Source organism: Pimephales promelas, chromosome 1, assembly GCF_988280905.1.
Source record: "Pimephales promelas chromosome 1, fPimPro1.hap1.1, whole genome shotgun sequence".
In the NCBI taxonomy this organism is placed as follows: Eukaryota; Metazoa; Chordata; class Actinopteri; order Cypriniformes; family Leuciscidae; genus Pimephales; species Pimephales promelas.
The window spans coordinates 36,903,410-36,926,807 of NC_142769.1; the positions used below are offsets into that span (position 1 = coordinate 36,903,410).

General features: G+C 38.1%; 3 protein-coding genes across 8 annotated transcripts; all 3 read right to left on the bottom strand.

Moving 5' to 3' along the window:
• Positions 1 to 47: 47 nt before the first annotated feature.
• On the bottom strand, positions 48 to 12,379 carry vrk3 (VRK serine/threonine kinase 3). 4 transcript variants are annotated; one of them, XM_039662893.2, is made up of 16 exons: positions 12,095 to 12,379; positions 11,042 to 11,143; positions 10,848 to 10,958; positions 10,522 to 10,623; positions 5,180 to 5,275; positions 4,904 to 5,038; positions 4,676 to 4,731; positions 4,533 to 4,599; positions 4,334 to 4,415; positions 3,098 to 3,200; positions 2,905 to 2,997; positions 2,700 to 2,832; positions 2,499 to 2,616; positions 1,023 to 1,081; positions 793 to 925; positions 48 to 606 (listed from the first exon to the last, which is right to left on the bottom strand). In XM_039662893.2, exons 1-16 carry the CDS (start codon positions 12,255 to 12,257, stop codon positions 603 to 605), a joined length of 1,557 nt encoding a protein of 518 aa, XP_039518827.2. In that variant the 5' UTR covers positions 12,258 to 12,379; the 3' UTR covers positions 48 to 602. The 4 variants fall into 4 exon arrangements, with proteins under 4 accessions (XP_039518827.2, XP_039518826.2, XP_039518828.2 ...); XM_039662892.2 differs by having other exon boundaries at positions 789 to 925; XM_039662894.2 differs by having other exon boundaries at positions 789 to 925; positions 11,042 to 11,140; positions 12,095 to 12,378.
• Positions 12,380 to 13,001: 622 nt separating this feature from the next.
• LOC120473162 (uncharacterized) lies at positions 13,002 to 18,290 on the bottom strand. Of its 2 annotated transcripts, none has more exons than XM_089129586.1 (3): positions 17,998 to 18,290; positions 14,635 to 15,150; positions 13,002 to 13,840 (listed from the first exon to the last, which is right to left on the bottom strand). In XM_089129586.1, exons 1-3 carry the CDS (start codon positions 18,218 to 18,220, stop codon positions 13,461 to 13,463), a joined length of 1,119 nt encoding a protein of 372 aa, XP_088985712.1. In that variant the 5' UTR covers positions 18,221 to 18,290; the 3' UTR covers positions 13,002 to 13,460. The 2 variants fall into 2 exon arrangements, with proteins under 2 accessions (XP_088985712.1, XP_039518797.2); XM_039662863.2 differs by having other exon boundaries at positions 14,635 to 15,156; positions 17,998 to 18,288.
• A 651-nt stretch (positions 18,291 to 18,941) lies between these two features.
• gfod2 (glucose-fructose oxidoreductase domain containing 2) lies at positions 18,942 to 22,958 on the bottom strand. Of its 2 annotated transcripts, none has more exons than XM_039662672.2 (4): positions 22,539 to 22,958; positions 21,352 to 21,688; positions 20,849 to 21,027; positions 18,942 to 20,299 (listed from the first exon to the last, which is right to left on the bottom strand). In XM_039662672.2, exons 2-4 carry the CDS (start codon positions 21,602 to 21,604, stop codon positions 19,628 to 19,630), a joined length of 1,104 nt encoding a protein of 367 aa, XP_039518606.2. In that variant the 5' UTR covers positions 21,605 to 21,688; positions 22,539 to 22,958; the 3' UTR covers positions 18,942 to 19,627. The 2 variants fall into 2 exon arrangements, with proteins under 2 accessions (XP_039518606.2, XP_088985713.1); XM_089129587.1 differs by lacking the exon at positions 22,539 to 22,958 and adding an exon at positions 22,358 to 22,532.
• Positions 22,959 to 23,398: the final 440 nt, after the last annotated feature.

Consider the following 23,398-nt stretch of genomic DNA (forward strand, 5'->3'; position numbering starts at 1 on the left):
AAATGTAATAAAATAATTCAAAGAGTAAAATCTTCGCGCCCCTCATATCTACATTGATGCTTTATTTTCGTTCCGTGTAGAAAATTAGACCAGGCGATTTGGGTTCCGTTACAATCATGTAGATTCGAATCGTTGGTGCCACCTTGCGGTATTTCTGCGTAATGATCAAAAATAAAAAGCTTTTGTGTACTGCTGTTTATTTTTGTAAGCAATGTACGATACAATTTATGAAAACCTGACAACAAATGTGAAAAATATTTCACTTATAACATGAACATGACTTTCTCCCAGTAAATTTGACATTGATGGATTGAAATGCAATATATATATATATATATATATATTTAAAAAACCTTGAAGTTACCCTTACAACTAAACATTGGTTATTTTTATTGCAAAATGTAAAAAAAAAAGACAATGATGAAATAAATCAGTGATTAAAACTCATCTATGATAGCAAACAAGCAAGCAAACTTTGCACAGTAATACAATTGTAAAAACCACAATAAAAGTTGCTTTTAAAAACATAAAAGCTTTCTTAAACATTCCATAAAATAATTAAAGCCAACATTCCACACCTATTAGCTCTTCTCATTGTGGTTTCAACTGTGAAAAAAGAAGAAAGAAAAAATTTAGAGATTTCAGATACCTAGCTGGCTGTCAGCATGAATGCATGAACGCATCTTTAAATTGTAATTACAACTGTAAACTTCCCAGTAATGAGGACTAAAAATGTGACACCCATAATAATCCTGTAGTAGCTGTTTAAATATGGGAATACTTGTTACCTACAGATCCAGTGATTCCTTCAGACTCCCACCCATTTTCTGTAAACTCTCACTAAGTCCAGCTTTCAGAAGTGTATAATCTGGTTTCTCTGTATACTGCAGGGTCATTACAGTAGACAGGTATTCTTGTAATGCACCTAAATTGCACAAAAACACATTACAATACACACAAACCTTCACTGTCTGGTATTAAACACACGAGGATGATTAAAATAGAAAAAAATGAATGCTCACTTGAAGCTTTCTTCTGTTTGTAGCAGCAACTCAGAAGTCCATTGATATCAGACATACACCTGTAGGCAGGCAGAAAACATATTGCACATAGAAGAACATTGACATAACTGCAGCCTTTCCTCTGTAAAGCGCTAGGTTTTCATTCACGGAAATTGTGTTCCTTTTTTAATTCCAAGTGCATGTGATATAGATTTAGATAAAATAGTAATTTATCAGACGTTTGTATCTAAAGTGTCTAAATACATCTGGAGTAAAGCACCTTGTCCAGAGCCGGTGATACTGTAGCTCATGGCTCTTTCCTTGTGGGGATCAAACTAGCAACCTTCTTTTTTTAATTTAGTCACCGAGATGCTTTTATTTCGAAGTGATTTATAAATTAACATCACAAGCAATTCTTCATACAAGAGCCAACAATATTCACAGCACAGCAAAAGCAAGTTTCAGGAGTAACTAAGTTAAAGGAAGTATAGATATGTATGTAGATGACACATTCAAAAGAGCTAGGTACAAAAGAGGTGACACGCCACAGAGATAGAATGACTTAAAACTGATAGCCCATCAAACTCTATCGCCCAATCTGAAACAACTGATAAATCACTATGTGTTTCTTGCGTGAATAAAACATCAACCTTCTTCTGTGTCATTAACTCAAACATCTTTTCCATCTTTCTCTAACTCCATTAATATTAAAGGAGGCAAAATGTACTACTCCCATAAATAGGAAAAGATGCACCAGAAAATAAACACGAAGACAACTCTTAACCATTTGGACTATTTTCGCTGTTCTGATTGAGCATTTATTTTTTTTTTATCTTTTTTTAACCGATAAACTTCTTGGACGGCGAAACAGCCCTCACTCCTCAAAGTCTTTGCCTTCTCAATAAATTACAATATATCCGGAAATTCAATTTTAACTTTCCTTTCAGTTTTTGTCACTTTTAAAAACTCCACTCAGAGGTAAGCTATCTGAAATACAACATTAAAAGACCTCACTGTCACTTTCTGTATCTGTATGGCTCACCACCCGAACATCAATTCCTTTAATCGTTTTATCAACATACTGTTTCTTTAATTTTCTTTTTTGCAGTGTTTTAAAAGAATAACCCTCCAATTCACACTCAGAACCCTCAATATTATATCATTGCGATCTGTTCGCCAGATTCAACCGCACTGTTGTCATCATCTTCCGGCTCAATCGTTCGAGGTGTTGTTGTCTGACCACTCACAAGATTTTCATTCTCTTTGTCTTCAAAGACCGCTAATTTTGCACTCTCAGCTGGTTTGACTGTTGTCTTCTCATTTGTATTTTTTTTCCCTGCATTATATTAATGCAGCAGGTACACAATCTGCATTTGTTCTCGGCCTTATGATTATTAATTTTAAATGATCCAAATCGTGAATTTTGTGATTTTAAGACTAGTCTAAGCTTTTTATGCTACTGGCCACTAATCAAGGTGATTTTGTGGTTTTGCTTACCTCTCTTTCTCTGCAGCAATAGAGCTTGCATGAGAGAGGTGACTCCAGGGTAGTGAGCCTGTCAGCCAACACAGCATACAGTAACCCAGAGACTGCAGGTCACTGCGACAAGAAGGACCTGCAAAACACCCAAAGACATGCAAATTAAACTCGTTTCTGCCATGGATAATGTAAATAATGCAATGAACAACTGACGCTCACCAGCTCCCTTGTGAGAATCCACGCTGATGAAGTTGATGTTACCCTGGTGAGCAGTGCGGCTACCCTGTCGGTACTCCACGTGCTTTCCACCAGGGCAAAACCTAAAGGCATAACCAAAGCCAGACAAGAAAACCTACAAAACACAACAAACGCTTTAATGTTTGAATGATATATGAAGCTGTTCATAAGAGACATGCTCACTGACCTCTGTGTCACTGTCAGTGTGGATGTAAATATTTCCTGCATGGATGTCTGCATGGGCATATTCCTTCTCATGGACAAATTCAAGTGAATCCAACTACAAAACACATACACATGCTATATATATTGCCGTTTCATGGCATAGCTAGGATATTAGCAATAAATCTGAGAGTAAAGTCATTCAATGGTACACTCACTAGTCGTAGTGCAAGCTGAAGAACAGCTTTCTCAGAGAGAGTGCCGGCGCCTTCCTCTAAGGCTGTCTGCAGTGGTTTGCCTATGCTGGGAAAAACTAAAAACCTACAGGGTAGTGTGTATGGATTCAATTAGATTCCACAGTGAGGTTGTTTGTATTGAACTGTTTTATCTTTACATACAATCTTTCAATGGGTTGCCCTGCACTCATGACACAAGATAATGAATATCAGTGAAATGCAAAGCATGCAAAGTGTACTTAGACTGACATTAAAAAAAGTAGATGGGGTGCAGAAATGTGCTGTATGTGTATGCTTAATCTTCTATGTTAATTATGTACTACTTTGTCTTGTAATTTTATGTGTAACTTATGTTTTTTGTACCTCGACGCTTTTTTTGGCCAGGTCGCCATTGTAAATGAGAATGTGTTCTCAATGTGCTCACCTGGTTAAATAAAGGTTAAATAAAAAATAAAAAATAAATAAATAAAAATAAAATGTGAATACATCTCCCACTGTTTCATCTGACAAATTGACAACTCGATTGCCAAATTAATTTATGTTGGCTAAAGGACAATGTTAAGTCTGTGTTAGATTATATGGAAATAAAAGAAACAATATATAGGCTTCTAAACCATTTTTTGTAATGGCAAATTAATTTTTTTACTAGTCTGCCACAATGTAATGTCTTGAAATTGGAGGCTTGGAGGCTTTTCTCACTATGTATTGACATCTGTGATTATATTTTATATTAACGTATATATATTAATTATATATTTTATATTCTTATTTTTTTAAGTATTTTTTGCTCACTAAGGCTACACTTATTTAATCATAAATACAAAACAGTAATATTGTGAAATATTATTGCAATTTAAAAATACCTTTTAAAATATATTAGAAAAGAAAACAGTTATGTATTCCTGTGATGGCAAAGCTGAATTTTCAGTATCATCACTTCAGTCTTCAGTGTCACATGATCCTTCAGAAACCATTCTAATATGCTGATTTGGCGTTCATTTTTCATTTAGAAACATTTCTTATTATTATCAATGTTAAAAAAAGGGTTGTGCTGCTTAAGATTTTTGTGGAAACCGTGACACTTTTTAATTTTTTTTTTAATTCTTTGATAAATAAAAGATTCAATTTAATGCAAGTTTTTTTTTTCAAACTTTTTAATGGTGGTGTAGCATAATATTCTATACAATTTTCTGTAGAGATTCACACAAATCCACATACCTAGATGATTCATGGAGACCAAATCCTACACATGATGGAATCCCAAGGAAGTCCAATTTGTGCAATTTCAACCATTTCTCCACTATTGGCAAAAAAAAAGAAAAGAAAGGAAGGCTTACACTTTATTTTAAGGTGGCATAGTTACATTATTCTTATTCTAGTTTTTGATATATCTGTTGCAAGTTCTGAAATGGCTGACCTGCGTCAGGTTTGGCTGCTCTCAGATGGAAGTTCTGCTCATTGAACAGGTGTCCTTCTTTAGCACCCTGAGGAAGACAACCTTAAGTTATCAGGGCCCTCCTCACAAACACACACAGGCTACATTATGTGAACAACACTCACCAGTCTCAACATGTACTTGCATTCATTTGAGTCTACTTGCTGATTTGCCTGGCACACTAGATTAAACAGACAATATTTATATACATAAGCAACATTTATTGCATTGCTGGTATCTTTGTTTTAACCATATGAGGAAAAATTATAAAATGATTTTAAGATGCTCAGATGGATACATTGACCCAAATTCCAATAATGTGGAGCGTAGGGGTTGATAGTCAAATATCTCACCTGCATATGTCAGATCGAATTCAGTTTGCCACAGAAGTTCAACCAGCTTCCACTTTTTGCTTGACTGGTCACACACCACCAGACCCTCCTGGACCGGCTCCACGGTGCACACGCGCTTCCTGCCTTTGCATTTAGCTAAAAACCCAAATAACAATATGATGCTATTTGGCCATTTCGTATGAAACACAATAAAGACACGTGATGTAATCACTTTTAGATCATGTATTATTTTTCCATGTATATTTAGCAGTTTTCCCTCTATACAGTGCATCTTACATGGGCTTTGAATAACTGAAGACGTCTGCTTTGCCGCCTCGTCTTTAACCTGGGGGGAAGCCTTACTTTTCCGAGGTGACATCGAATGCATCTTATCTGAAATAATGCAACACACAAAATACTTCACAGCATACAAATAAAAATCTGCGAATATAAATTTAAATGCATTTACAATAGTGTGTAAAATTAATAATAATGTGGTCATATTTGCAATTTATCATATTACCGAGCAAGAAAATCTGCTTTAGTTATCTAAGGCAGTGTTTCCCAACCCTGTTCCTGGAGGCACACCAACACTACACATTTTCCAACTCTTCCTAATCGATCACACCTGAATCAACTCATCAGCTTGTTAGTAGAGACTCCAAGACCAGAAATGGGTCAGAAAAGGGAGACATCCAAAAGCTGTCCCAATGTGAAGGCTGTGTCCTTCGAAGGATATTCCTTAATATTGTGGAAATAAATCATTTTAAAAATAAGCTGTGGTTGACTGCATAAGCAAGAAGTACATTCATTAAGTAGCTATTCACGTACAAATGTGAAGTAATGAGGGTTTTTTTTCTCACACAGGACAGTAACGTGTTTTAATAAGTTGCATACACACATAACATACACATAGCGCAGCAGTAATATTAATGCACCAACATCGTATCTAGAAACCCTGATGAGGGTTTTATACAGAATAAATGTACTTTTACTCTTGATATCTAAAGTACAAGTAGGCCTATGCAAGATAACACTTGTACATAAGTAAGGTTTTGAATGTAACTACTATATTTCCCCATTAAAAGCCATTATGTGCCATTAAAAGCCTACTTACACTCTAACAAGAAAAGGTTCAATCTCTTTTAAGAGTATACTAAAAGTAGTTTACGAAAACTCTTGCTTCTTTCCTTAAATCAGACCAGACCCCTGTACTGCAGGGTAAACCGGAGCGTGCCAATGCTCGACAGGTTTTTCAACGACTGTGACACAGGACCTGATTTTCGGCTGAGCAGGGAGGCCCTGAGAGTTCTGCTGGACCTGTTGAGGAGTGAACGCCAACACGGATGGGGTTCCACAATAGAGACCCTGGTATTTCTTTTCTGGCTGGCATGTGGTACATCATACAGGGTCGTCTCCAGAGTGTTTGACATGCCTCGTTCCACTGTCCACCGGGTCGCTGAGGAGGTGGTGGCCATTCGCCACCAAGTCATTCACTTCCCCAACACCCCAGAAGACCTTGAGGCAGTTTGCTGTGGGTTTGCAGGGCTGGCCAGACACCAAGCTTTCTTGAAAACTGCAGGAGCAATCGACGGCTGCCATGTCCGCATCAAGCCTCCAAGCGGCTCTGATGGTCAGTGCTACAGGAACAGGAAACTGCTCCCGTCCATCATCCTGCAGGCTGTTTGTGACCATCAGGGCCGCTTCATTGACACCTACGTGGGCTGGCCCGGGTCAGCCAGCATGACGCACGAGTACTCCGGTACAGCCCACTGTACAGGAGGTCAGTGTACCCTCCTCCGGGGTACTTCATCCTCGCAGACGGAGGGTACCCATGTCTCCAACACCCGGTCCCCCTCATCACTCCCTACAAGAAGCCAATACGAGGAGTGGGACCCCATCGCTTTAACCTTCATCATTCCAGGGCACGCTCCATTATAGATCATGGTTTTGGGATGATGAAGACCATGTTCAGGGCCATCTTCCTGAAAGCGCTGGAGGTACACCACACCTTTGTACCTCATGAAAGTGACTTGAAAATACATTTGCAAAAAAAATTAATTAATTAATTAATTTTTTTCCAGACTAGCGAGACCAGTTGTGTTCAGAGGTGTCTGCCCTGGAGGAGGTTCCCACCAACCACGACTACTTGTAACAGGCAAGTCATTGAACTGTAAAGCTATAATGCCCAAGACAAAAAATGAATGTCCATAGAATGGGTTTACATGTTTAAATATTGTACGGTTTGATTTGAGGATGCGAGTTAATTTTATTCTTTTTAAAATGATCTCAGTGAGATGGCAGCCGTTGATTGAGTCAGCCCTGCAAACCTGTTGGTAGACAATGCAATGGACAGTGGAAATATGCGGCCAAACACTCTGGAGCCCATCCTAGATGATGTCCCACAAATAGAGAGGCATTACCAGGGTCTATATTGTGGAGCCCACCCAGGTCCCGCAGCACCACCAGGGTCTCTCTGCTCAGCTGAAGTCTTGTTTTATGGACTGTTAATTTTAAATATGTTGTCAGTATATTTATGAGTTATGTTGTAATAAGTTTTAAAACATTTATGTATAAAATCATTATAAAATGTTATGTCAATTGTTTGTTTTTTTCCCTCAAATTGCACATAATAAATATTGCACAAATTGCTGGCATAAAAAAACAAAAACAATGGCTTGACCTATTTCTATTCATTTCATATCCCAACAGATCAAGTTATTTGTTAAAAAAAAAAAAGCAATGCACAGAAATGGAGCAAAAATAATTGTATTAAATCATTTAAATAAACTGTAAACAACTTAGTTCAAATTGAAAAATAAATGAAATCCCTAATTTTATTTAACTTGCATTACAAACATAAACTGTACAAAACTTAACTTTCATTTTACAAATATTAAAATAAATAAACAAACCCTACTGCTTCTCCACCATCCACTCAAGAAGAGCAAACAACCGGTCCATCCACTCCCTGCTCCTCTCCTCTGCCTCCCTCTGCAAAGCCATGTCTTCCCTCATCAGCTGCAGGAATTCCTCCTCATAGTCCCGCTTTCTCCGTGCTGCTGATGCTGGTGGTGGCTCCTCCTCCTCACCGTGGGCACCCACTGCTGAACTTAGCCCTGGTCTGTCCTCAGGGATGGAGGCAATGAGGACAGGGGAGTTGATGGAATAGCTCTGTCCCAGCACCTCATCCATTAGGACAAACCATGGCCAAGTCTCAGCAGTGGGTTTCCCCACTCACTCCCTCTCCTGTCCCTGCATACTTGCAGTCCTAAGGCAGAGCAAATAAAGCATGCCTGTTAACACCAATGAGGGGATAATAAATTTAAGCAAAATGTCCTAATAACTTTCTTACTTTGTATTTTTTTTTAGGTTGTCCCATTTTTTTTTTGGCCTGCATGGGAGTTGCCTTCCCCAGCAGTCCCATTTCTTCCAGAATTCCCCTAAAAAAAAAAAAAAAATAAAATAAAAAAAAAAACAGAAGGGTGCTTTTACATGTGGTGCAATGACTGTAATTGTAATTGCATTAGTGCATTTTTAACACTGCAAGCTATGACACATAAAGACAAATCTTTAGAAACATATTTCGGGATACTCAAATGCAGTTAAAATTGAACATAAGGTTCAATCACATACGTTTTTTTTTTTGGTTTTTTTTTTTTTGGTCGGCTTCATAGGGCGAGTGAAATTTCTTATAATACACAAGTGAGACAGACAGACTACAGCAAATATTATAAAAAGGTTGTTGTCTTACCTCCAAGGCACGCTGGCAAAGTTTTTGGCCCCAGTAAACAGGTGGTCGTTCTCAGACCGCAGATTAATAAATTGCGCGGTCTGCTCCTTACTCCCTGAAACAATTATTGTAATATTAGCAGATTTGCCTCAAACCTCCTGACAAATGAAGGCATGGTGATGAACGAGTTGAAATTAAGTTTAAAAGAAAGAAAAACTCTTGACTTTTAATTCTGGTTTCGCTAGCTAGCTATTTAAATGAATGAAAGCAAAAAACTTACATTTAAATGTGAATTTGACGCCGTCCACTGGATTGTCGCCTGCCATGGTTTCAGAACTCCTGTCGTCACCGGTATGGCCGCGGACTGCGAAGGATGCAGCCTATTAGTCCTTCGAAGGACGCACCATGTAGCCTTTGTGGGATTTCCCAATTGCGCAACCAGGTGTTCCCTATTACCGCTCCTGACGTGAAGCAACAGTGCGAGAGTAGCCTACAGCTGCCACCCTGATCATTCATTTAATAAAATTGAGTAAACAGCAATGGAGACAGAATTGGCTATATTGTCTTTTTTTTGTTTTGTTATATTTTACTGGAGGCCATAGGAGCAGACATGTGAGGTGAGTAGCCTACCTTATATGCTGAGTTTCGTTAATTTATATAGGTAGCCTATTTACCTCTTATTTATTAAAAACTTTCCGTTTGATGTCTGTGTGAAAGGTCATAGGCTAGTGCTTTTTACTGTGTACAGAAATGGACCATTGTGAATATATCAGCTTGTCAACCCTATTTGAATATTTGAAACCAATTGAATATAAAAAGTACAGTGCAAGGTAACGTTACTCCGCTCGTCATCGACAAGAACAATTTCCCATGGACCGGTTCAAGCGCTTCATGTGCGCACTTTGATATGTGGACGCAGCTGTAGTTAACAACAATTTGTTAATATTGTGACAATAGACCAACATTTTGTTACTTTAATTTTCAAAATAACCAGTGGGGGAATGAACTTCACAGCCTAGCCTACTTCATAGACTATTCACGTAAATGTGAAGTAGCCTACTTTTCCCCCTCACGGACAGCAACACTGCTATGCAATGTTTTAAATTAAACTACACTAAAATAGGCAATCCTATAGTTTAAATGCATCAACCTTGCAAACACTCAGATGCCATTACAAAAATAAACAACGTCCAGAGCCATGAATTTTATTTTAAAATTATTAACACATTTAAAGTTGCATAAAATAATAAATTATGAATAATAATGTACAGAAATGTATTTTTTCGTTTTCGCGTTTCCACAAGACAAATAAAGCCACACAATGGTGACGAATGAGTTGATGAAAAAGAAGAAGAAAAAACTTTTGGCTGTTAACACTGGCTTGTCTGGCTATTTGATTAATGAAAACAATACTTCTACGTTTAAATGTGAATTTGCCGTCCACCACCGATTCTGCCGCCCTTTAAAAAAAATGCTCTCGTCACCAATGACTTATGACTTATGGGTTAGGATAGGCCGCGTAGGATCCATTTATGTATCCTCTCTTTCTCGGCGAAACGAAGGGTGAATTTGGCGTCGCTTTTGAATCAGTGTAGCCTTCGTCGCGCTGAGATGACGCAACCAGCCTTTGAGTACGGCCTTCGGAGGATGCATAACTGAATTGGGACAGCCTACATCGCACTGCGGTGACGCAATCGGCCTTCAAATGCGCCCTTCGGAGGGTGCAGCCTTAGAATTAGGGCAGCCTTCGTCGCGCGGCTGTGGCGCAATCGGAACATTGGGACACAGCTAAAATGTGCACTGTTGGTGTGCCTCAAGGAGCAGGGTTGGGAAACATTGATCTAAGGTATAAAAAGACACCAAATCTACATTTAAAGACTACATCCAGAGTTTCCCTGCATCTCACCTGGGGTTTGAAGTGTAACTGAAAAAGTTTGCTTCGCCTCCTCTTGTTCTTTAAACTGGGGGGATGCCTTTCCTTTCCCAGGAGATGTCAAAGACTTCTTACCTGGAATAAAGCAAAAGTCTTTCACACAAAATCCAGCAACATTTAATCATTTAACGCTTTTGATTTGCATTTAGCAGAAAACTTCTATACAAGTAATAATAATATGACAGTTTTTTTTATGGTTACTCTGTGAAATAACTTGAACATTCTGCTCTAATTACACTTGGCTATAATAAAACATACTTTTTTATATAGTCTAGCATTTGACAGTATAGTGCGTCTACCTGGGGTTTGAGTTACTAAGGACAATGCTTTCTTTGTCACTTCTTTCTCTTTAACCAGGGGGGATGTCTTTCGCTTTCGAGAAGATGTCAAAGACGGCAAAGTCTTCTGATCTGAAACAAAGCAGTAATCTTTAACAAAAATCATAGCAAGTCTACAAAGCCCTTGTCTCTTCTACAGAAACACTCAGACACACCTACACAGTCCACAGCTGTGCTAATCAAGGTCTTTCGCCGTGTCGAACGCAAAGGTGGGCGAATCAGTGCAGATTGTGATGAGTCTCCAGCAGAATCTACTACTACAAAAAAGTGAATTACTCAGTTAGTCAAAAAAGGAGGCTCAGTCAGATGACATATACATAAATGTATGTGTATTATGCATAAACTACCATTTAAAAGTTTGGGGTGAGAAGATTTTTTTAATGTTGTTGAAACTAAGTCTATTATGCTCAACAAACACCCACATTTATTTGATGAAAAATGCAATAAAAAAACATTGTGAAATATTACAACAATTAAAAAAACATTTCTATTTTACCATATTATATTTTAAAAGTATTTTAGAAAGAGCCTAACTTTTAGCGGTCTTCAATGTCATAGGATTCTTCAGAAATAACTATAATGCTTATTTGAAGCTCGAGAAACTTTTCTGATTATCAAATCAGTTGAGCAGCTTAATATTTTAGTGGAAATTGTTTTTCAGGTTACTTTAAAGAAAATAAGGTGTTCTGTTGAATTTATTTGAACGATACATATTTTGTCATATTATACATTTCTTTAATCCCAGTTTTGATCAATTTAATGCATCCTTGCTGAATAACTCGTGGTTATTTATTACTTTGAGAGAGACAGTTTATCTCTGGTTAACAGATAAAAAAGTTCATTCAGTTACATGTTGATATTAACGTAACATCAAACCCACTTTGAAACCATGCTACTACCAAACAACTCTAAACAGTTAAGATTAACATTGCTCAACTCAAATGCAAATTGGTTCATCATAAGGAAATCTGGACTATGACGTCACCTGAATTCAAATGAATATTTTTTTTATTGTAGATTATGTTATGCACTTATTTAAGTATCGACGATGACATGAATCTACTTAAGACGTCGTTACTGCATTTGGTTTTCTTAGCCTGTCAGCTTTACTATATTTAACCAGCCTCTTCGATCGGCGAGTCGTAGTCCTTTCAGAAACCTATCGAATATATTTAAATAAAATAAGGTTGAACTAAACCCATATTTACCTTCCATGGCGCTCAAAGACGAAAGCACAGAGTCAGGATATGGTTCGGGTGGCTGTGAAGTTACAGCTTCTGTTGTGTCTTCTGGGAGTCTCTCGCCACATGAAGGACAGAATTTGAACGCAGGCTGTAACTTTGACCCACATTGAGGGCAGAAATTCAGCATTTCGACGGCAAATTAGTTGCGGTGTGTGGAAATGCTCCCCGGGGAAATATTGTGACTGTCGAATTTCTGCAGTTCGCACTGTGCGTTGTCTCTGTTGTAACTGACACAAATCACGTGATCATTACCAGTTGAGGTTTTACGGCAAGTGGTGAGGGCCATAATTCACGATTTTCACGTTTTCTTTTTAATATGAACGAGGAGCAATATATTAAAATTCTAATTTTATTGCTGCTGAAAATGAGCCTAATGAATTTCTAATTTTATTGCTGCTGAAAATTAGCCATTCTAAAGCAAAGACTAAATTACAAAACAGTTATATTTTTGACTACAATTAAAATGGTCGTTTACTCACGTTCATATTGCTCATATAAACCTGTATGACTTTCTCCTGCTGAAAACAAAAATATATTTTAAATCAATTTTGGTGAGCACTAACTTCCACTGTATGGACAAAAAAAAGCTGTATGCTTCACAATGAGAAAAAGTCACGAGGGTGAGTAATTTTTGGGTGAACTATCCCTTAATACTCAAAATTATGTAAAATGTCCAAAACAGGGTTAGAGTGAAAACAGTATGCAAAGGTGTCAAAACAAATTATTTTGGACTTCTCTTTACAATAAATATTAATGCTGCACCATCTTGTCAACATTCACATTAAACCTAACTGAAACTCTGCTCTAAAAGTATAAAATATAAGTTGTCAACTCCAGGGTAGTGAAAAAAACAGAACAGAAAAAAAATGACTGAAGAAGAAAATTTGCCAATAGCTTTTTTATTCCCAGTGCATAAATGTACAAAAACACATTTGAATACATTCACACACTGGTCGATTTCAGAGCGAACATGAACTTTTTTTGTGTTAACACTCATATATACATGAATATATACAGCATGTGAGTAGATCTAATGAAAACTGTTTTTCTAGTTTTCTGACATGAAAGGCCTTCTCATTATTAATCTCTATTTAATGGTAGGAAATCTATATTTTGCATGCATGTACGTACGTGTTTGAAATCCTGGAAGGTAAAGGTAAACTTTCATTTAGCTAAAGAAAATACAACATCCCTGGCATTTCCCCCACTCCCCACAACCCCATTCCCCAAATCCAAAGCAATCTTGTAAAAAATAAAAAGGGTAACGAAATAACTATTTCCATAAAAAGGAAATCATGGTTTCCTTGTGAAACAGACATACTAAAGTATATCAACAATTGTAAAATCCAGAGGCTTGTCCCTGTGCATGAGCATTTTTCCAGGAGTCCAGTTCTTGTTTCTGTTTCTCTAGCTCCTCTTTCTCTTTCAGAAACTCCTCTCTCTCTTTCTGCATCTCCTCTTTTTCCCCCTGGAGTTCATCCTTCTCCTTCTGGAGGTCTTCTCTTTCCTTCCGCAACCTTGCATGTTCCTGCTCTTGTTCACATTTCTGATTTTGAAGCACTCGGCGCTCAGTATCCATTTCACGGAACTGCTGCAGTAACTCTTTCTGCAGCTGTATGCTCCGCCCCTCTTCCTGTTGGACACGCCTCAACGCCTCTGTCAGTTCCCGCTCTCTTTCCAATATCCGCACACCCTCAGACCACTTAGCTCCTAGGAGGGAAACATTTCAATTGTGATGTCAAAACTTTTAATTTATATATATTTGTGGGTGTGTGTGTTGTGTTTGTCTTTCTATTTTATAAGCTATATAATATTAAGATATACCAAAAATGAAAAAGATTTTATTTGTATATCTTATTTCAGACAAAGGTGCAATGTGCAAAAACAGAAATGCAATACGACATCCATAACTATGTATTCAGTGGTGTATAAAGAACTTAATAAACCGTAATGTTTTTATTACCATAGAATGAGAAATTTATATCTACATAACTGCAGACACCCCCTTCTATGAAGGTCGCCCTTAGCGCAAACTCGCAACCGAACCTCTAGATGTCGGTAAAAATCACACACACACTACACCTTTAAAGGGTTAGTTCTGTATTTTACACTTAAAGCCCCGTTTTAAGATCGTTTCTGATGAAATAGAACAGTTAAGATTGAAATTTGGACAAATGCTGCTGTCCCGAGAATTTTAGGTTTCTCACAAAAATTGCTGCAATAGATGCTTTCCGACAGGTTTTATCGTGGAGGGGTGCTAGCTAACAAAGAAACCTAAAATTCTCTGGACAGCAGCATTTGTCCAAATTTCAATCTTAACCGTTCTATTTCATCAGAAACTATCTTAAAACAGGGCTTTAAGTGTAAAACACCAAACTAACCCTTTAAATTATTGTTTTTTTAAGGTTTTACATCTAGTTAACTATAATAACCCTGACACAACATCCTTTTCACACAAAATGTAAATGTGTATATTGATGAGAAGAGTTAAATGCAAACTATACCTGAGTATCTGTCTAGGCTGGTACTGCAGGGTAAACGGACATCACGCTTAGGTGTCACAATGTGTGATCTGGTCGGAGTCCCGCCCGCTAATGTGGGAGAGGAAGCAAGTCGGCTCGGATCTTCTGATTTACGCTTGCTAGGCCGCTTTTGTGGGTGATCCTCGAGTTGTGCAAACTCATTGGGATGCTTATGCTGTAAATGTCTAATAAGGTTACTTGTGCTACTCCGGTGCTGGATCTTCTCCATGCAAAGCAAGCACAGGGCTCGTGGCTCCTGGCCAAGCTTTCGATAGTGCACCCACACGGAGCTCCACTTGCGAGTATTACCTGGGGCCTCGTCCTCTTGTATTTCTTTCCCCTCCCCTTCATCAACAGGCCCCTCGGCTTCCTCATCAGCCACCTCTGCTTCCGCTGCCCCCTCTCCTGCAGCAGCACGAAGGATCCCTTTGATGGCACCGTCCATTTCACCATCTTCTCCCACAGACTCCACCTCTACCTGCTGCTCGTCCATTAACACTGTAACTTGGCACAGAAAAAAAAGGAAGAAAAAAGAAGTTGTATCGGTTATTTAAAAAGCACAATGACGACATACAGAATGTTGTTGTGCAACAAAAGTAACAATTAACTAGAGAGCAAAAGTCGGGTTCCAAAATTAAAAATCCCATTCATTTTTTTCCATAAGAGAACGGATTTTTAATGATAATTTAAACAACTTCAAACAAAGACAGACCTACCCTGAGCTAAGAAGTGGTTAATCAATGGAATATACTTTTTTGTTGAAGCGATCAGTCCACATTACATCAACCTTTTAATTTTTCAAATAGTGTTCAACAGCAGAAATCCTGGTGAAAAAAGCTACATTATATTAGCCTGGGAAAACCCAGACAACTTTGGGCAAATTTAGATTTGCTCTGAAAGTTAGTCTGGCAAAGATCTTATTCAAGCCCATTTTCAATCTGTCAGAATCGCGGCACCAATCAGAAACGTTGGAGCGGGCTTTACACGATGACGACATCGCTGGGATTTTGAAGCAGATTCTGTAGCCTACATTACAAAGATGGATGCCGCCGTCGAACATCACTCGTTCGAATCAGTTATCGCGTCTGTTTTAGGCAATTTGAACGTTTCCTTTTTGTTAAAAACCGAGCAAAGGACAACACTCTGAGATGTTTATCTGCCGGCCGCCGCTCTGCATACGTCATCTCCTTCATCGCTCTGATTGGTCTACCCGCGACATCCGTTGGTGACGCCCCACTGGATTTGTCTGTGATGCTTTGCCAGACCATAACTCAGTTACAAGTGAGAATGGTCTGGTTTTAACAAGGCTAACATCATACATGATTCTGCAGAGAAATCTCCCGTCCGGGAATCCAACAAGCAAATCACACCAAAAGCACACATGTTTATTATTTGACATGATTTAATAGTTTCAACCTGTTTGGTTAGAAACATTTCTGTCATCTGCTAATTTTCTTTTATTGGACATGCCTTATTTTCGATTCATTTTCCTGTTGTATTGTTCTCTTGACATCATAGTTTTTAGGAGATAAATTGTACTTATACACCTTGCTTATCATGACAATAGAATTTTCCATCATATTATTCTTTTGGCAGCGTATGATTTGGACGGGTCTTTCAGAGCTTTTGGGTTGGAAACAGTCACTCACATTCACACCATGGACAATAGTGTCTTCAATTGACCTATGAGGTACTGTTGCAACTATTTGGCCTTATATAATTTCTAGTCTATATATTTCAAGTTTATTAAGGCGAGACACTACAAGCAAAAACATTGTTGTTTTTTCATCCACCTGTCAATTTTGAGATTGGGCTGTTTTGCTTTTAATATTGTTTTTCAGGCTAGTGGAGAGAAAACACCAAAAATACATTTATTTTATAGCACTGAATCTACTTGTGTCTTTACATTTCAATTACATATCTTTAAAACTTTAAATGTACGTTAGTACTCTCAAAATAGTTTTTTCCCCCTAATTTGTTTTTTTTTTCCCTAATTTGAGTCAGAAATCTCCAATTCAGTAGCACTTACTTACACCAAAATTTAAAGTTTTATGCCTATCTATATTCTGAAAGTTTTTTAAAAAGAGGGGTTTGTTCATACATTATTTGCCTGATAATATACATTTTCCCTAAGAATTTGTGGAAAAATAATATATATATATATATATATATTCTGGGCACTGACAGTATTTTCAAGTGATAAACCTTTAATTAAAAATAAATACATTTTGAACCTGGTTTTACCCAATGTTCAATTTTCTGTTCTAAAATGTATGCATAATATTTCAGATTTTTTTTTTTTTTTTTTTTTGAATTCTTAATGTAATCAGTCAACTGGGTATATCGATATCTAGTAGTTGATCACCTGGTCCTGGGGTGTCTGAACATAACGGAACATTATAATTGAACATAACGTTCACAGCTGACATGAACAGGTGTTGTACACAAAGCATTTCCTAACCATTACTACATTTGTGTAGTACATAATTTTATAGAAACAATCTTGGCTTTAGTCAATGACCAGTTTTTGAATAAAAAAGCGCGCCCATCCAGGGATGTGACAGCACATCACGTGACAATTTCGGATCAAATAATGCTCAATGCAAATTATATGTTAAAAAATGACATTATTTAAAATTTATCAATCACTATTAATTCGTGTATATAATACGAATTTATATTTCGCACAGAATGGTGTCGCTCGCGTAGAAAGAGTTCTGTCTCGTTTATAATAAACGGGAGGGGGCGGGGTGGCTTTTTCAGTCGAAGCACCGTATATTGCCGATCCAAATCAGCGACACGATTCAAAAGATTCATTCGTTTGACTGAACGAGTCGAATCGAATCGATTCCGGTCGGGGAAATTCGTTTGACATCATATAAAATGTGCTAAATTAGCCTTCTATCATTGAGCGACATAATAGACAATTGTTTGAGAAAAAACCCAACATGGCGTCGTTGCGACATCCACCCAAAACCATGGCCTAAGCGAAACTCTCGTCACTTTGACAACCAGACTCTGTAAAACGAAGCCGTTCTTACTTAAGAGTCGATACTGAATCGCACAATCACAACGAGCACACTTTTGAGCGATAAAGCGCCTTTAAATTAGGTCCTAGACTCACATGTGGAAAGATATGAGCACGTGCAAAGGTAAGGCCAAAATGTAAACGTAACGTTAGGCCAAAATGGAAGGGAAACCATCACAAACCAAAGAAAATATATGAGGTGTCAATTCTAAGTTCCATAAACAAGCAGTTGTATCATAGACATATCATAGTAACGTTACACCAGGACATTGTACATAATAGTAAACACTAAAAGACAATAATTTAACCTTGCATACCTTCCACGCAACCAGTGTCGTTGCGTTTGGACACCGCATCTGTCGCGGGCTTCCTTTTGTCCAACGAGGAAAAATCTGACGGGTGTTTCGTTCGTAAATGGCGAAGCATGTTAGTTGTGTGACCAAAATACAAAACCGTCTTCATACAGAGAAGACACAACACTCTTCTTTCATCCTCCGCTTGGAAAAATGACCAGACTATACTTCGCTTTCGTGCCGCCATTTTCGAACGAGTCGACTTTGAATACTGATTGCCTTATTTTAGATGGTAACCTTCTCGCCGTGAAATTCTCGCGCATGCGCTCTGTTGCTGATGCTTTGGTCACTGAGCAAAATGATTCAAGAGTAAGACATAAAAACTATATGTAATGTATTTATAATACTTGATGTTATTTTTTTATACATTATGTTTTATGATGCTATGCTAAGTTTAGTAAGACAAAATAATAGGCTAGTCATTGTGTCGAACTGTATATATAAATAATAGTAAAAGCAGAGGATTCTTCATATATATATATATATATATATATATATATATATATGAAGAGTTCAGATGCAAAAGCCTCTAAATGCCATTTGAAATTTTCTTCTTTAATGATGATTTTTATCAAACTTGTATATTTAAGTTCAGTAATTTCACTTAAATTTAATTCATCATTAAAGAGGAAAATTTCAAATGGCATTTAGAGGCTTTTGCATCTGAACTCTTCATATATATATATATAATTATTATTATTATTGGGGCAGGATTCACAAAGGATCAAACAAGTATGTAAATCTCGCGAGAAGTTCAGTTCAGACGAGGGTTACCCCAACCAGACACCGGGCCTTTAGCGCCCCCTCTAGAATGTCCTCTGGTATTCGTGTTATATCCACATTTAAAAAAGAACAAAATAAGGTAAATATTCGTTGTTTTTCAACAGACTTTTGTGTAAAACCCAGAATTTTTTTTAATTAAATTAAGTAAATGTTTATTATTAAACTTATAACAATGAATAAAAACACAACCCATCACTCACTCTTATACAGTGCAGATACAAACTCAGCAATATAACTCAAGAAATTATGTGCAGCTCAGTAAAACCATTAACATGTCCAATGCATTGGACATCAGGCTATAAGTCACAACAGGTTTATTACAGAAAATATCTAGTGTTCAGCATTGTAACTTGATCAGTGCCATAAAAGCTCTCTCTCATGCACACATATACAGAAAAAATCCTCAGCAGGGCACAAGCTTAAATACACTACTCATGATATAAAATATAAAAAACTTGAGGGGCTCACACTTATATCCCGTGACTCAAATTTAAACTGATCACATAAAAATAAAGAAAGCACAGAAGTTTCACAGATAAGTTTTGCACATCTTTTTTTGTTACAAGAAATAGGCAACAAAACAACCCTGAAACCACAATTCCTATCCAGTGACCCATCTCCAGTGTTTTGCGACCCAATTCCCCTGATAACTTAAAACTTGCAGTAAGAATGCATAAACTCAGATAAATTATGTATTCAGTCTCAGGTACTTTATGTTTAAAATGAAAGCATGGTTATTTGATTTTAAAAAAGGGTGAATGATATTAATATGGTTGGTCTTGAGATATAGAATGTAACAGTTTGTGTAGTGTTAGTTCAGCAGGGTCCTGTGGTTGTGGTTTGGGTCAACATCCTGAATCTTGACCTCCACTGACTCCCACTCTCCAGTGCGATTTGATCGTTTGATGGCATCCACAACTGTCTGAACATACAGCCCATCCTCGAAGTTGGCTGCCATGGAAACAGGATGCCGCACCCAAGAGCGCCTGTCCTCTTGTGCCTGAAAAGAGAGTCTGAGCTGAGTCACCATGCCATTCAGTCCCCTGACAGATGGCCCTACACCTTCACCACCATCCGTCATAAGAAGCTCCTCTACTTGCATGCTGGTCCGTTGGCCATACAGCTCTGTTCCTCGAGCAATGAGTCGCCCTGATGACCCCACAAGCATGATCTCATGCACATCTGTGCCAGGTAGATTGAAGTTTAACGTAACGCTGCAGACCACACCTCCGCTCATCAGCAGCTGAAAGCAAGCATAGTCATCTGCGGTAACTGAACGAATCCCTCCCGCTGGACCACCTTGACGTACAAAAGTCCGGAGCATTCCATGCACTCGCATAGCCCGACGTCCCGTGAGGTGGCTCAGGAGGTCAATGATGCAGGAGCCCACTGTATGCAGGCCACCTCCCCCCATAAGCTCCTCCCATGCCCAGCCATATGATTGGCTGAGCAGTGAGCCTCCATATACTCGGGCTTCACATACCTTGAAAAAGAGAGAAAAGAAGTGACATCAATGAGTTTATCATTTTGACCATTTGGAGTTAAGTCATAATGTAATATATGAAGAAGTATCTTTCAAAAAACATGAAATGTTTTTTTTTTTCTTTTTGAAAAAAAAAAGTCTCTTATGCTTTATGGTCACCAAGGCTGCATTTATTTCATTTAAAAAAACAGTAATTTTATGAAATATTATTACACTTTAAAATAACTGTATTTAAACCATTTAAAACAATGTTTTGTGCTTTAATGTATTTTACTCCAGTCTTCAGTATCACATGGTCTAGAAATCATTCCAATATGCTGATTTGGTCATTAAGAATAATTTCTTACTATTATTAATGTGGAAAATAGTTGTGATGCTTAACCTTTTTGTAGAAACACAAATTTCAGTATGTCTATGAGTAGAAATATCAAAAGAAAAGCATTATTGGAAATAGTAATCTTAAAATTATTAATGTCTAGTAAATTTCTTAATATCATTATAGAAATTGTGTCATATAAACAATTTTTTATGGGGGTGAAATTCCAATACCTGCAAGGTCCCACAATACCCCTCTCCTAGCAGGCGTCTCATCTGGACAAATGCAGGCACGAAGCGCAAGGAATTTCCCATGATACTCATAAGCTGTGGGTAATATCTCGCCGCTGTCACCATCTTACAGGCATCTGTCAGTGTAGCTGCCTGCTCACTGATCACATTTTTACCTATACCTATAGAGAATGAGACAACAGAGAACAAAATTGGGTAAACAATGATGGATGAATTGAATGAATATTTTCTATGCCTAACAAGTTTCTGCTTGAACCAAGTGCTTTATCAACATAATCTTAACTGTGCTGAGGGGTTCACTGTGATTTGAGTGAGTATGCAACATTTCATCAGCCTACAGGGGAAAAAAAGCCCAATGTGGTTTGTGCCAAGATGTAAAGTAAATAGTAGCACAGTAAACACTCTAGTTGAGTCCAGGAAGGAACCCAACCCAATCCCCTGAGACAACACAATCAAGATATGAAGCCAAGGAGCATAAGTCTCACCTAGAGCTTTTACCGCAATCTGCCGTGTGTGGGGAGGAGGTGTCAATATGCAGACAAGGTGGACCTCCGGATGTAGCAGCACATCATCTGTTTGGCTGGTGGAAAAGGGAATGTCCAACTCGCTGGCTAGTGACTCGGCTTCCTCTTGTGTACGGCCCCAGACGGCCTGAACAGGGAAGCCTTCCTTTTGGAGCAACGGCACCAGGGCACGAACTGTCTGCCCTGTTCCAAATACACCCACGCCTGGCAACATTATTCTAACAGAGGACACTTACACACCACTTGGTGTTTCATTCCACAATGCGACTGTAAATCTCTTGCAACACAAATGCACGTCCTGTGAAAAAAGAGATAAACATCAAAGTTCACGGACTGACATTTGCACAGGGATGACAAATAATCTCTAGACACAGTGCATGGTGCAGCAAGTTAAAATTAACCTCAGGGCCACTTCAGGGTATCACGATCAATAGACAATAGATAAGGAGCTGTGAGAACCCTCTGTTATCGGTGGCTTGGGTGACAGCCTTCAGATACAAGCGTTGCTGATCTACCAACTGGCTTTTAATTTACATCCCAATGGCAGTGCACCTGCCCAGCAAAGGCAAATGAGAAAGCATACTTGTTTTTCCACTTTGGACTAAACACAAGGTAGTTCCTGGTTGGGCTAAATTAAAATCTTTATTGGGAAACACATATTTTCAAGTAAATACTTGATAATAGTGAATAAATACTTAAATAATAGTGTTTAGATGAGCCAAACGGCACGACCACCGAAAATATCCTTAAATAAATTACATGGAAATAGTGAATTTGACAAATCATGATTTTTTTAATCAAGAAATGTACACCATTTTAAGATCCATTTTAGATGCACTAAATTTAGCATCACTTCCACGAGCTAATCCCCGGATGACGGGCGGATAGGCTTCCTTGATGAGTTTATAAGTTTAGAAATTAGTTGTTGTATATATATTTAAAATAAGAACAATAAAAACCAACAAACATGACACTTTCCAACAAAAACATGCCTATTACACTGTAGATAGATACATAACGTTGTAGCTTAGCCGAACCAGTCCTGCCCTGCAGTCACAAATACGTTAAGTTAGACACATTCTTCCTCGCAGAGTTTTGAGCTCGTGCCAGTTCCGCGCCTCGGTTATTACCGGTAGTTTTATACTTACCGCAACACAAAGCCTTGGGATGCGATGGAGGTGCTGTGGAGAATGATGATGATGATGGCTACTAGAGGATGGTGGAGATGGACACCTCCCTCCCTTTCTGATCAACACTGGTCAGGGCTCGGAGCTCTCATGTTATCTCAAAAGCAAGAGGAAAAACAGGACAAACCCGTCATACCTCCCACCCTCTCAACGTATGGGGCATTCTTCGTCCGTCTTAAAATCACAGTACATTGTTTCATGTGTAAGTCTACAGCGCTGCTGCTGATCTCACTGCTGCTGCTCATTGCTGTGTGCCGTGGGCTGATCATAGGGGCTGATCTTTCGCCAAGATGTTCGATGATGTGCGCATGCGCGAAACGGTCGCGTTCTTTTCTGCCACGCCCATATCAGCTCTATGCACGGCGGTATTTCCGGTGAAGGATTAGGGATGCTCGATAACTTCCGCCGATCATAGAGTCCAATGCAATACCAGGAATTTATATTGAATTTTATACTCCATGGTTATACTAAAGAAACGTTAGTCACAAAAACAGATAAAACAGACACCCCTCGTTGTGTTTATGCTTCTTTTTAAAATTATATTAAATAAACATAACTATATATAAAATTACATCTTAACGTATGTACGTTTCGTTTCAAAGACGGGAGGACAGTAAATATTGAAGACTCTGCCATAATCCCGTTTTCTCCGGTTTTCCTCCGCTTTAATCTACACAACCGGAAATGGACGAGCATCCTTACGTCAAATGCGGAACTTATGCGTGCATATAGCCCATAATATCTCAATCCATCCATAAACCACAATACACTTATTTGTTGTAAAACTTAGATTGTTTAATAAGCAATTATATAACCCGTTT

Excerpts from the sequence above, each read along its gene's own strand:
- gfod2 (XM_039662672.2), bottom strand. The coding sequence starts at position 21,604 with ATGTTGCCAGGCGTGGGTGTATTTGGAACAGGGCAGACAGTTCGTGCC. Across the intron at positions 21,028-21,351 it reads GATTGCGGTAAAAGCTCTAG|GTATAGGTAAAAATGTGATC; the intron begins GTGAGACTTATG and ends CATTCTCTATAG. Across the intron at positions 20,300-20,848 it reads GGTATTGTGGGACCTTGCAG|GTATGTGAAGCCCGAGTATA; the intron begins GTATTGGAATTT and ends CTCTTTTTCAAG.
- LOC120473162 (XM_039662863.2), bottom strand. The coding sequence starts at position 18,220 with ATGGCGGCACGAAAGCGAAGTATAGTCTGGTCATTTTTCCAAGCGGAG. Across the intron at positions 15,157-17,997 it reads CGACACTGGTTGCGTGGAAG|TTACAGTGTTAATGGACGAG; the intron begins GTATGCAAGGTT and ends TTCTGTGCCAAG. Across the intron at positions 13,841-14,634 it reads CAGCCTAGACAGATACTCAG|GAGCTAAGTGGTCTGAGGGT; the intron begins GTATAGTTTGCA and ends TTTCCCTCCTAG.
- vrk3 (XM_039662893.2), bottom strand. The coding sequence starts at position 12,257 with ATGCTGAATTTCTGCCCTCAATGTGGGTCAAAGTTACAGCCTGCGTTC. Across the intron at positions 11,144-12,094 it reads GTCTTTGAGCGCCATGGAAG|TAGTAGATTCTGCTGGAGAC; the intron begins GTAAATATGGGT and ends ACTTTTTTGTAG. Across the intron at positions 10,959-11,041 it reads CACAGCTGTGGACTGTGTAG|ATCAGAAGACTTTGCCGTCT; the intron begins GTGTGTCTGAGT and ends GCTTTGTTTCAG.